The 12999-nt window shown below is 45.4% G+C and overlaps 2 protein-coding genes across 4 annotated transcripts in view; one reads left to right on the top strand and one right to left on the bottom strand.

Moving 5' to 3' along the window:
- The window catches only part of LOC134444326 (stalled ribosome sensor GCN1-like), a gene marked incomplete at its 5' end in the record, with an annotated part of 21889 nt that extends 16333 nt beyond the window's left edge, over positions 1-5556 (top strand). The window contains 5 exons of the mRNA XM_063193662.1: positions 2326-2491; positions 3119-3313; positions 3406-3504; positions 4366-4612; positions 5321-5556. Coding sequence (XP_063049732.1) covers positions 2326-2491; positions 3119-3313; positions 3406-3504; positions 4366-4612; positions 5321-5556 — 943 coding nt within the window. The remainder of the gene's footprint in view (positions 1-2325; positions 2492-3118; positions 3314-3405; positions 3505-4365; positions 4613-5320) is intronic.
- Positions 5557-6316: 760 nt separating this feature from the next.
- LOC134444324 (uncharacterized) lies at positions 6317-11852 on the bottom strand. Of its 3 annotated transcripts, none has more exons than XM_063193660.1 (2): positions 10571-11852; positions 6317-6412 (listed from the first exon to the last, which is right to left on the bottom strand). In XM_063193660.1, the coding sequence occupies exon 1, from the start codon at positions 11574-11576 to the stop codon at positions 10578-10580; it is 999 nt and encodes a 332-aa protein (XP_063049730.1). In that variant the 5' UTR covers positions 11577-11852; the 3' UTR covers positions 6317-6412; positions 10571-10577. The 3 variants fall into 3 exon arrangements, with proteins under 3 accessions (XP_063049730.1, XP_063049729.1, XP_063049731.1); XM_063193659.1 differs by having other exon boundaries at positions 6318-6405; XM_063193661.1 differs by lacking the exon at positions 6317-6412 and having other exon boundaries at positions 10480-11180; positions 11304-11852.
- Between the last annotated feature and the right edge of the window lie 1147 nt (positions 11853-12999).

The following is a 12999-nucleotide window of genomic DNA, read 5'->3' on the forward strand; positions in this document are numbered from 1 at the left end:
AGCCAATGGGATTGTTTGAATACTCTGCCTTCTGCTTGTAATGGACATACTGTAGTCGCTTCAATTGCGCGTATCGCTCTGCCGCTTGAAGCGCATCGCGCCTGGTCTATTTGCATACCTGCCGACCATTACGCATTTTGTGTAGCAGATACGGATTTTGACATTAAACTACGGCGCTGTCACTTCAAAATACGGGAAAACCCAATAGCAAAGTGTGTTCATGGGCCCTTATACATTGCTCTGTAGACTTGCAACCAGGCAGAGCCGTAGATATGGCTCTGCTTGCAATTGTCTCGCGCTGGCCTTTCCATTGGCCAGCAACGTGTGTGGGGGGGAATATTGACCAATCAGAGCGCTAGTTAGAGGTCTTCATTTGTTGTGCTGCGCTTCTCTCGAGTCGAGGCATCAGCTGCTGATAGAAAGTTTGCTTCGAAATCACACAAGCAGAGAGACTGGGTAATACTCCTATAATCTCTGACACAAGTGTCCTCCTCCTGTCATCATGTATTATCCATCTTGGTACTGTCGCTGTAGTTTTACAAGTGAGCACCGTCAAAATCACCGTTTCAAAGGTAAATGGGCTTTGAGAAAAGTGACTGTAGTATGTATGGGAATAGTGAATTGCGTCCAGTTGCTAAATCCGTAAACTTCTGAACTAAATAAAGTCCGAGGTCTGTCGTAATGATTCACCCAATGTTTCGCCGTATTTGACGGCAATATGTTGTTGCTTGTTTTGATATTGGACCGAAACGAGATTACTTCCGAATGAGAAAATGTGTCGGTGACTGCGCTATAAATTAACAGATTAGCAGCAAACTAAATTCGGTTTCCCTTTGCGTCGGATCATTTTAACTCGGGAAAATAAAGCGATAGTTCTAACGGTTGTGCTCGGAGTACATCCGTAACCTACCATGACACCGTATAGGAATACTGTTCCCCCTGAGTCGTGGCCCATTCTGTGAACAGGTGTAACAGGTCGTGCGTCATACCAAATAGGCCTATGCATCACTCCACGACTACTATCCGTAATCACGTATGGCAATCTATTAATAAAATCAATTCTCCTATCATCATATATGTGCCGAACAGTGAACAATAGCCAACTCATGGCGGCAGATGAGGGTAGATATATCTATACCTATAGGTACAAAAAAGAAGCGTGCATGCCCCTAAGTTACCGTGGAAGTCACAAGAGCAATGGCCATTAGCCCCCGTCCCTCAGTACAGCCACTACATGACGCATTTTGTACTGAATGAATGCAAGTGTGATTTTGATGTTAGCCCCCAAGGTAATAATATTCACCTGATATTATCCTAGTTTAGATAACACTTGTCTTTATCTTTTTCTCTACTGCTGATGCTTCTTCACAGTAGGGTGACAACATAACCATTTATTAATATTGGGGGAGATGATGTAAGAATCATTACAATTCAACTTTTTGTTCATAAAAATCACTGAAATGCCTCTGTATTATATAATCAAAGTATACATTTTCCTACAGCCAAAAAAATAATCAGCAAATGCTTCAATTTCATACTCAATTCCAGCTCCTTAACACCTCCCAATTGACCAAATGCTCTGATTGGCTGGTACATAGAATAACAGACTGGTGGTATGTTTGACTAGTAAGATTAACAGCCATATTGGCTGGTGATCAATAAAGTTAATTTATGGGCCTGAATTCCAGCACACTATATCATAGAATTTTATTGGTGTTATGGTGTAAAACAAAAAAAAACATCTACCATGAAAGTTTAATAAATTATTGGAGTTCAAAGCACTGTGAAGAGCAAGATAAACTATTTGCCAGATACACGGGATGTTAGATGCAATTTCCTGCATTTAAATGCATTTTAGCCTAAGAAAGGCAATTTTTTCTGGCGGAGGACCCCTATACCCCCTGCCTGAATGAAGTGTCTCATATCTTCCCTGTTGACATTTGGCAACCCTAGGTGTAGGGCAGACTATGCAAAACAAAGTAGCCTCTCAGATGGGCCCGCCGGCGGCCCCGTTGCTTTGCCATGCCAAGTTGTTGCGCCGTGAATTGCCGCGCCGCGATAAGTTGCTACTCAAAAAAATGTGTAAAGGTTGGCAGGTATTTGTGCGGTTAGAGCTTTCGGAAACCAGAATTCGTGATTGAGATTGAGAATTGTGAAATACACTTTTTTTCTCTTAATAAACTGGCTCAGTATCTGAATGAGTGCTGCTCTAACGTGTGTGTGTGTGTGTGTGTGTGTGTGTGTGTGTGTGTGTGTGTGTGTGTGTGTGTGTGTGTGTGTGTGTGTGTGTGTGTGTGTGTGTGTGTGTGTGTGTGTGTTCTCCAGGTGTGGTATTGCGTTGGCTCTTAATAAGCTTGCTCAGTACCTGGATGAGAGTCAGGTGACGCCGCTGTTCCTCTTCTTTGTTCCCGACGCGCTGAACGACAGACACCCCGAGGTGCGGAAATGCATGCTGGACGCAGCACTGTCTGCCCTCAACACACACGGCAAGGTAAGACACACACACACACACACACACACACACACACACACACACACACACACACACACACACACACACACACACACTGGTAGCATTGCACATTTTGTAGTCTATTCCATTTTGATATATAGTCTTCTATTCCCAGCTCTGTGTTTCATTCCTATTGGTTGCCTTGAAGTGTTGCCCGTCCCTGATTGGTTGGTGGATGTGGTGTCAGATAAGGCACACAGCAACTCCACAGGTGGCACTCAGGGAGGGTCTTCCATACACTCTCTGATGACCACCTCATGCACACACACACACACACACACATTTTTGAACAATAACATTTCTGTATTGATGATTACGGCAAGGAGAAGTAACCAGAATGCTTTGTCTGTGTGTCTGTTTCTGTATTTGTTTTTCTCACGTGTGTGTGTGTGTGCGTGTATGTGTGTGTGTATGTGTGTGTGTGTGTGCTTGTGCGTGCGTGTTTCTGTCTCCGTGTGTGTGTGTATGTGTTTCTCTCCCTGTGTGTGTGTGTGTGTGTGTGTGTGTATGTGTTTCTGTGTGTGTGTGTGTGTGTGTGCTCGTGCCTTTCTCTCTCCCTGTGTGTGTGTGTGTGTGTGTGTGTGTGTGTGTGTGTGTGTGTTGCAGGACAATGTGAGTTGTCTGCTGCCGGTGTTTGAGGAGTTCCTGAAGGAGGCGCCGCAGGACGCCAGCTACGACTCGGTGCGCCAGAGCGTCGTCATCCTCATGGGCTCCCTCGCCAAACATCTGGACAAGAACGACCCCAAGGTCAAACCCATCGTCGCCAAGCTCATCAACGCACTCTCCACACCTTCACAACAGGTAAGGGGAGAGAGGGAGGGGGAGGGGGTGTGTGTGTCTGTGTGTTTGTGTGTGTGTGTACGTGTGTGTGTGTGAGAGACAGCGAGAGGTAGAGAGTGTGTGTGTGGGGTCGTTCTTGTCCAAGTGCCTCACACAAAGTCAAACCCATCATCGCCAAACTCATCAACGCACTCTCCACACCATCACAACAGGCACGGGGAGATAGTGTGTGTGTGTGCGTGCCTGCGTGCCTGCGTGCGTGCATGAACGAGCGAGCGAGCAAACGAGAGCCTCTTTGGAGACTTAGGTACCACATGTATCCACTCAGTGTGCAGACAACATAATTGTTTCAGTATCTTGAAAAGATGTCATTGTCAGTGTCATTTCCTCATTTGCAAATGGGGTGGTGAATGAAGAACAGTCCCCCAAAAGTTGTCGTGGCTGAAAGCTGGGAAATTTAATTGTTTTCTCCACTGAGGTGTTCGCGAAAGGTGAGGTCAAAAGCACAGACTGAGGACGAGACGCCGCATATCGGAATCCACCCATTGATTAACCTTTGCCCTCCGACCTTTGACCTGTAGGTTCAGGAGTATGTATCTATTGATTAACATTTGCCCTCTGACCTTTGCCCTGTAGGTTCAGGAGTCTGTATCTATTGATTAACCTTTGCCCTCTGACCTTTGACCTTTAGGTTCAGGAGTCTATATCTATTGATTAACCTTTGCCCTCTGCCCTTTGACCTGCAGGTTCAGGAGTGTGTATCTGTTGATTAACCTTTGCCCTCTGCCCTTTGACCTTTAGGTTCAGGAGTGTGTATCTGTTGATTAACCTTTGTGGCTGAAAGCTGGGAAATTTAATTGTTTTCTCCACTGAGGTGTTCGCGAAAGGTGAGGTCAAAAGCACAGACTGAGGACGAGACGCCGCATATCGGAATCCACCCATTGATTAACCTTTGCCCTCTGACCTTTGACCTTTAGGTTCAGGAGTCTATATCTATTGATTAACCTTTGCCCTGTAGGTTCAGGAGTGTGTATCTATTGATTAACCTTTGCTCTCTGACCTTTGACCTTTAGGTTCAGGAGTCTGTGGCCAGCTGCCTGCCCCCGCTGGTGCCGGCGATCCGCGAGGACGCGGGCGGAATGGTGCGGAAGCTTCTAGAACTCCTACTGGAGAGCGACAAGTACGCCGAGCGCAAGGGTGCCGCCTACGGCCTCGCCGGATTGGTCAAGGGGCTCGGAATCCTGTCCCTCAAACAGCAAGACATCATGACCACCCTCACCGACGCCATTCAGGACAAGAAGAACTTCAGGAGGAGAGAGGGTACACACACACACACACACACACACACACACACACGCTATCCAGGACAAGAAGAACTTCAGGAGGAGAGAGGGTACCACACACACACACACACACACACACACACACACACACACACACACACACACACACACACACACACACACTGGCACACACGCATACACACACACTCATAAAATATGCAAAATATATAAGCCATCTATTCCTATTGGTTGCCTTGAAGTGTTGCCCGTCCCTGATTGGTTGGTGGATGTGGTGTCAGATAAGGCACACAGCAACTCCACAGGTGGCACTCAGGGAGGGTCTTCCATACACTCTCTGATGACCACCTCATGTACACACACACACACACACACACACACACACACACACACACACACACACACACACACACACACACACACACACACACACACACACACACACACTCTGATGACCACCTCATGCACACACACACACACACACACACACACACACACACACACACTGATGACTACCTGAACACACACTGATGACCTAAGTTGTGATTTTTTAGCCCTAGGTGGTGACTATAACGTGTGTCTGTCTGTCTATCTGTCTGTCTGTCTGTCTGTCTGTGTGTGTGTGTGTGTGTGTGTGTGTGTGTGTGTGTGTGTGTGTGTGTGGTGTGTGTGTGTGTGTGTGTGTGTGTGTGTGTGTGTGTGTGTGTGTGTGTGTGTGTGTGTGTAGGGGCTCTGTTTGCCTTTGAGATGCTGTGTAACATGCTGGGGAAGCTGTTTGAGCCCTACGTGGTCCACGTGCTGCCTCACCTGCTGCTCTGCTTTGGGGACGGGAACCAGTACGTCAGAGAGGTGAGGAACAACACACACACACACACCTCTATCTCTCTACTCATCCCTCCCATTTATGTCATTGATCGCACGTCTGGCCCGCCCACCCAAAATGAGCGGGCCGAGTATTCGTAGGGGAATACGAGCAGATTCGAAGGAATGGTAATGATGAATGGCAGCTGTTAGCAGAGAAATATCAACCCTCATGTATCATCCTTACAGCGCATCCAAAAATCACTCACAAATTATATTGTTTTCATTTTCTCAGTAGAAAAGGAATGTGGAGGTTATAATAATAATTTAATAATAATTGTATTTGTATAGCACTGTGTCATACAAGGCATGTAACTCAAAGTGCTTAACAAATGGGAAAAAACATTGTTAGAGATAGATTTAAAAGGAGAGGTATAGAGGAGAGGCAGAAAAAGCAGGAAGGCAGAGGAAGAAGAGATAGACAGAGAATGTAGAGTCATAAGGTCAACGTAGGTTAGGACCAGGATTCTTAGATGTGTAAGGTCCATAGTGGCTGGGCCTATCATAAGTCATAGATAGTCACACAGAGATTGGGCGCTCAGGTGCGGCCCCTGGTGGCATCAGGGGTGAGGAAAAACTCCCTTTCGCTTGATTCATAGTTTGTGAGGGGGAAAAAAAGCTCAGTGAGGTCTGAGAAAAAAGACCCCCTGTAGTCAGGAAGAAACCTCAGGCAGAGACCAGCGGCCACCTAGGGGAGCCCCCTGCCAGGGCTGGATTGCGAGTAGTAAGGGCGCTGCGGCGGCTGGGACACTATGACGCCTTGGCAGCTAGGAGTTGGCAAGGATGAAGAGGTGGGTCTTCAGCTGCTTCTTAAAGGAGTCGACGGAGGTGGCTGATCGGATCTCGATGGGGAGGGCGTTCCATCTCTTGGGCGCATAGCAGGCAAACGCGGCGTCGCCGATCTTCTTCTGCGGGGGGGTGGGGGTCCTTAGCAGCTTGGCATCAGTGGACCTGAGAGCTCGAGCAGGGGCATAAAAAGAGAGCATGTCTGAGATATAGCTAGGGGCAAGTCCATTTAATGCTTTAAATACTGTGAGCAGAATCTTAAAGTCGATTCTGTATGAGACAGGTAACCAGTGCAGGTCTGCCAAGACAGGAGAGATGTGCTCTCTCATTCTGGTTCTTGTTAGGATTCTTGCCGCAGAATTTTGAATGAGTTGCAATTTGTCAATTAATTTTTTTGGGAGACCGGAGAAAAGAGCATTGCAGTAGTCTATCCTACTGGTGACAAAGGCATGAATAAGTTTCTCAGCGTCTTGTCGGGGGGCCAAGCCGCGCACTTTGTTGACATTTCTAAGATGGAAAAAAGCAGATTTTGTTATCTTGTTGATGTGAGGCTCAAAGCTCAAATCCGAGTCTATGACCACACCTAGGCTAGTAACCTTATCTTTAATGTGTATGCTTAGGTCACCTAGGCTTGAGTGGAGTTTTGCACGTTTTTTCTTAGGCCCAATGAGCAACACTTCAGTTTTATCTTCATTTAATTTTAGGAAGTTACTGTTCATCCAATCTGTAATGGCAGACATGCATTTAGTCAAGGCATGAATGGCAGTGGTTTGGCTAGGCTCGACAGAGATATATAGTTGAGTGTCATCGGCATAGCTATGAAAATCAACATTGTGCTCTCTGATGATGGAGCCCAGGGGCAACATATAGAGAGAGAAGAGGAGAGGGCCCAAGCAACTACCCTGAGCAACTCCAAAAGGCACATCATACTTGTTGGAGACGTATTCTCCGATGGTGACAAAAAACTGTCTTCCTGTAATATATGTTTTGAACCACTCTAAGACGTGACCGGACAAGCCTACCCAAGATTCAAGGCGGTCAATTAGTATGTTGTGGTCTATCGTGTCAAAGGCGGCACTGAGGTCGAGGAGGATAAGTGCTGAAACTTTGTTTGCGGCAGTGTTGAGCCTAAGATCACTTATTATTTTGGTTAGTGCTGTTTCGGTGCTATGGTTGGCTCTAAAGCCTGATTGGAATTTTTCCAAGATATCATTCCCAGCCAGATGTTGATTAAGCTGTTTAAATACAACTTTTTCTAGTACCTTGCTTATAAAGGGGAGGTTTGATATAGGTCTGTAGCAGTGCTTGACACTAACTTTTTCGCTTACCAGCCATTTTGGCTAGTGGTTTTCCTGACTCACTAGCCATTGGGCCTTTTCACTAGCCATAATTTTCTTAACCATCATAGCAGCTTTAAAGAATTATATAATAGGCTGTAATAATGTAATGTAGGCTAATATAATATAGGCCTAATATAATATAATATAATATAATATAATATAATATAATATAATATAATATAATATAATATAATATAGGGCTTAATAATTAGCCTATAATTGTTAGGCCTATTAACTGGTCCATGCATGCATGCTATAGAAAGAACAGATTTACTGATCTGAGGAATTGGCCGGCATAGGCTATATTGACCATGCAGAAACACCAAGCACAGTGTTGTGGAAGGGCACAAATGTAAGCTACACGAGAGCAAAATATTTTCGCCTTTGATCTGAAAGGCACTTTCTTCATATCATATAGGCCAATCTGTGATGCGCAAAGTAGATAGCAGAAGTCATTGCCAAGTTCGCCTCTCCTCGGTCATGGATGTGGAATAACACCTCTTCTGGAATATTTTCTTATAGTATCCACTAAAAAGCGCACACAGACGCGGTAACTATGCCTACAGGAGGGGCTACGACTTCCTTTCATTTCGTTTAATATTGAGTTGTTTAAATAAACGGACGCAAGGCGAAACGGGCAAGGGATGTGCTTTATTGCAGTCTGGAAGCCCGGTTTGACAGTCGGGAACAACAGCACAAGAAACATGGAGGAATATTAAGGTATGAAGACATACAGGCAAATCAGAAAAAAAATTAAACCGAACATTATTAATACCGCATGTGTCCTTGTCTTATCACTGCGCTTTAGTCTCGAGACTTTCACAAGACAGGCTGGCGTGTTTTCCTCTCGCCTTGGTCATTTTAATATCCACTACTACTAAGTATTGAACTAATGAGAGATCGCAAAACACGTCAGTTGAGATGAACTTCGCTACTTTATTTTCACAAGGTTTTCAGTGACATTTCCAAACGTACGCTGATATGCCGGTAGCTCGTTGCCACTCCTCTTCGCAAGACTAGTCGTTCTATCAGATTCTTGGCATGCGTGACACACAGGTGACACGTGACACCGGTGCTTCATGGGTATTGTAGGCTCGCGAAATCGCATTGTATTGCTTTTGTAGCATAGACGGTCCGAGGAAAAAAAACTACAAAATGCGTTGCCTCATCATTCAGAATAGTAACGGACACGCCAGAATGGCTAGTGAACCTTCGGTATCTACTAGCCAACGCCGATATTCACCCGCATTTGGCTACCTGGCGTGTGTTAGTGTTAAGCCCTGGTGTGTAGTTGTTTAAAGAATTCTGATCTAAATTTGTCTTTTTTAGGAGTGGCTTTACCATGGCTGTTTTGAATGAGCTTGGAAAAATGCCTGTAAGCATAGAGGTGTTAACAATTTGCAGTAAAGGTGCTGCTAAGCAACCAAGTACGTTTTTTAGCAGATATGTGGGGATCGCGTCAAGGCTGCAGGTAGACTGCTTACTTTCCCTGACTATTTTACAGAGGTCGTCCTCTGTAATTGGACAAAACTTTTGGAAGCTCTCAGGTCTCCTAGGGGGTTTAACCCTCCCCTCGGTGTATCGCCTGAGTGGGCGACAGAGGTTGCTGCGTTTCCACCTTGGATGCCTTCTCTAATGTCGGCAATCTTTTTATTAAAAAATCTAGCAAATTCCTCGCACTTGGCATGTGATGCTGCATTTAGGTTGTTATTGCTATGTGTTGGATTAAGCAGGTGGTCAATAGTGGAAAAAAGAACTTTCGCATTATGCTGGTTGTCTGTTATGATTTTGGAAAAAATATGCTTTTCTCTCTGAGCGTACCGCATTATTGTAGGAGGAGATCTCATCCCTAAGGGATTGTCTGTGGACTTCTAATTTAGTTTTCCTCCAAAGACGCTCGGTTACTCTGCATTTTCTTTTTAAGGCTCTAAGTGAGTCATTCATCCAAGGTGAATACCTAGCTCTGGTTCTTGTCGTCGTTCTAATTGGAGCTATGTTATCTAGAATTCCTCTTAAGTTGTTGTTGAAGCTATCAACCATTTCATCAGGTGTGCAGTGACCATTTAGTAGGTCACCTGATTTGATGAGGTCTGAAATCTTAAGCTCAGCAGAGGCATTAATGCGTCGTCTGTGAATTACATTGTTGGGTGTGCTAATTTGTGTTGAAATGTCAAAATCAAAAAACACACAGTGGTGGTCGGAGAGGCCGACGTCCGTGACCGATATATTGTTGATATCAAGTGCATGTGAAATAACAAGGTCAAGTGTGTTGCCTTTTCGATGGGTAGGCTGTTCTGTAACATTCTGGACGAGACCGAATCCATTTAATGTGTCTAAGAAAGACTTGGCTATTGCGTCATCTGATTTATTTACGTGGATATTAAAGTCGCCAGCAATTATTGCTTTGTCATAGTTAGTAAGTACGTCCGACATGAAGGCGGAGAAATCAGATAGAAATGACGAAGAGAATTTCGGTGGACGGTACAGAACAATAATGATCAGTTTGAGGTTTGCTTGGACCCTCATTGCCAAGTATTCAAATGAAGAGAAAGAGCCCAGATTCATCTTAGTACAATTAAATTTGTTGGAGAAAAGTATGGCTACGCCTCCGCCTCGTTTCTTTGGTCTCGGGGCGTGAAGGAATTTGTAATCGGAAGGGCAAGCCTCAATAAAAGTAGCAGCCCCGTCGTCTTTAAGCCATGTTTCGGTAAGGAACATAAAGCTTATGTTTTTGTCCGAGACCAGCTGGTTTACTACGAAGCTTTTGTTGGTCAAGGACTGCACGTTAAGTAATGCAGCATTAACATTCAAAGTAGTAGAGCTATTGTTTATGCGTTCAGGTGCAATCGTAATTAGGTTGTTGTGTACACAACCGGAGGGTCTATATCTGCGAGCTTTCCTACGGGTAGTGACAGCGTGGATAGCTAGTGGGGAACTCTCTATTGGGCACGCAGTGTCTAAATTGGTGTAGTGCTTTGGATTTGAAACACCTGTTAGTCAATCCAAGGACCGATGGGCTTCGAGGGTCAGCTCTAGGTTGGTCGCGAGGAGACGAGCGCCAGATCTGTTTAAGTGCCTTCCATCTCGTGCGAAGAGGTTTCGGCGGTTCCAGAAAGCGGAGAAGTTGTCAACGTAGGGAATGGCTTCTTGGCGGCAGTGTCTCATCAGCCAGACGTGCAGTTGGCGGATTCGGGAGAACTGGAAGGCAGAGAAACAAACAGAGGGGATGGGGCCTGAGATAGCGTATTTTTTTCCAGTGCTGCTAAGGGTATTAATAAGGGAGAGGAAATCGGACTCAAGTTTTTTAGACTGCTGCAGCCGGATGTCATTGGAGCCTGCGTGGACGATGAGAGTTGTGGCAGTAGGATACTGTGACAGCGCGTCCGGCACATTCGACTGGACATCGGCTACGAGAGCTCCAGGTAGGCACCACGTCTGGGCGTTTCGTAGGGTTACGTGGCGAACCATCGAAGATCCTATGAGGACTGTTGATGGTCGCCGGGGTTCTGAATGGGCAGGCTGCTCTCGGGTGATTTGCCTGGGGGTAGCGAGGGTCCGGCGGCTTCTGGGTCGCACTCTTTGTGGTAGAGGCTTGGGCACCTGGTGGGAGGGGGGGACAGGGTCAGTTTCTGCATCGATGACTGAGTCAAGTACAGAAAAACGATTGCTAGTCACTAGAGGTGGTGAACATTTCTGCAGTACTCCCCTGCCGCCGTTAACCACCTCCGTCCAGCTACGACGCGCGGGAGTGGAGCACGGTGGATTCGGGGGGGACTTCGGCTGGTGTTTGCTGTGGCTGGGGAAAAAAGATAGTGTAGTTAGGTTGGCGCTAGTATTACTGGTTTGGTGTTTCAACGTGGTGTTATGGGATTTTATGACTACCTCGCATTGTAGCCGGCGAATGTCACGTCTAAGTGTTTCAATCGTCATGTTGGCTTTGGCTAGTCTTTCATTAGCATTAGCTAGATCACTGCAGGCGCAGGTAGAGTTGGCCATAATTAGGTCTGCGGATGCAGCAGAAAAGGTTATTTTTGCGAGATAGTTGGTGTAGTGTTGCAAAATTGACTATGAGGTGAGGTGAAACTAAAGCCGAGTAGGGCTCGGCGCGAAAAAAAAAAAAAAAAAAAAAAAGTTATGTAGGCTAGCCTGGTGGAAAGCAAAAATCTATTTGGATGGTGGGGAGGTTAGCCTATGTGCTTATGTTGTTGTAAGAGTGATAACAAGGTAGCGCTAAAGTAATACTACATCGAATCAGTTGTTTGTAGTTGTAAGTTTCAGACAGAGCTTTTAGGAGAAAAACGAGAAGAAACTAGGTTGTCATAGATCAGCTGCGACCGTGGGTTTTAATTGATGATGTGTTGAGCATTTGTAGTCAGTTTGTAGTTCATAGTCATCCCCCCCATACAAACCTTCACAGGACAATGATGACAGTGATGTTGTTGTGGAAATTCCAGCTATGGTTCGCAAGAGATGTATCCCAAATGTCTAAACAATAAGGATAAAATACTATGGACAAACTTTAAACAAGATACAGGGTCTTACCTCCACATTCGTTTTTCATCATTAAAGCAAACACTTTATCGTTTGAAGAATGTGCCTTGCAGAAGTATTAAAGCGATGGTAAATTACGTTTGCCATTTCACTGTTAACAGCTGCTTTTCAGTAGATTCGCTCATTTTCCACTACTAATACTCTAGTAATACTAATACCAGAGAGAGTAGAGAGAGAGAGGTTCCATTGGCCCATTGTTTCCGGGTTCTATTATTGCAAGGGGGGGGGGGGAAATCCCCCTTTAGGCAGACCTAAGGACTGTTCTATTCAATTCTAGGAGTATTATGACATGCCCCTTTAGGCAGACCGGAACCTGGTCATGTTAGGTGCCCATAGCAACCTATTTTGTTGCCATATCTCTATATACTTAAAGATTCTCTACTAATGCTCTGCCTGCTCATTTTGGGTGGGTGGACCAGGCATGCAGACTGGGTTAATTGTAGATTTGTTCTTTATTCCTATTGGTTGCCTTGAAGTGTTGCCCGTCCCTGATTGGTTGGTGGATGTGGTGTCAGATAAGGCACACAGCAACTCCACAGGTGGCACTCAGGGAGGGTCTTCCATACACTCTCTGATGACCACCTCATGCACACACACACACACACACACACACACACACACACACACACACACACACACACACACACATACACACACAGATGGCCAGCTCTCGAATACCCTCTCTGTCTAAATATTTAAACCGATTTGTATTAGGGAGTTTAAAATGTCCATATAAACAATTAAACAAGGACACTACCCATGTAAGCACTTAATTTAAACCGATTTTGCCAGTGTGCTCTTGCATTTGTAAACTTGGCAGTTGACTCTCCCTCCCACTTCAATCGACTAATGGCCCCCCCCACCCCCC

This window comes from Engraulis encrasicolus, unplaced genomic scaffold (genome assembly GCF_034702125.1).
Source record: "Engraulis encrasicolus isolate BLACKSEA-1 unplaced genomic scaffold, IST_EnEncr_1.0 scaffold_515_np1212, whole genome shotgun sequence".
NCBI lineage: Eukaryota > Metazoa > Chordata > Actinopteri > Clupeiformes > Engraulidae > Engraulis > Engraulis encrasicolus.

Bases quoted from the DNA above. Each gene is read 5' to 3' on its own strand.
- LOC134444324 (XM_063193660.1), bottom strand. From the start codon at position 11,576: ATGGCCAACTCTACCTGCGCCTGCAGTGATCTAGCTAATGCTAATGAA.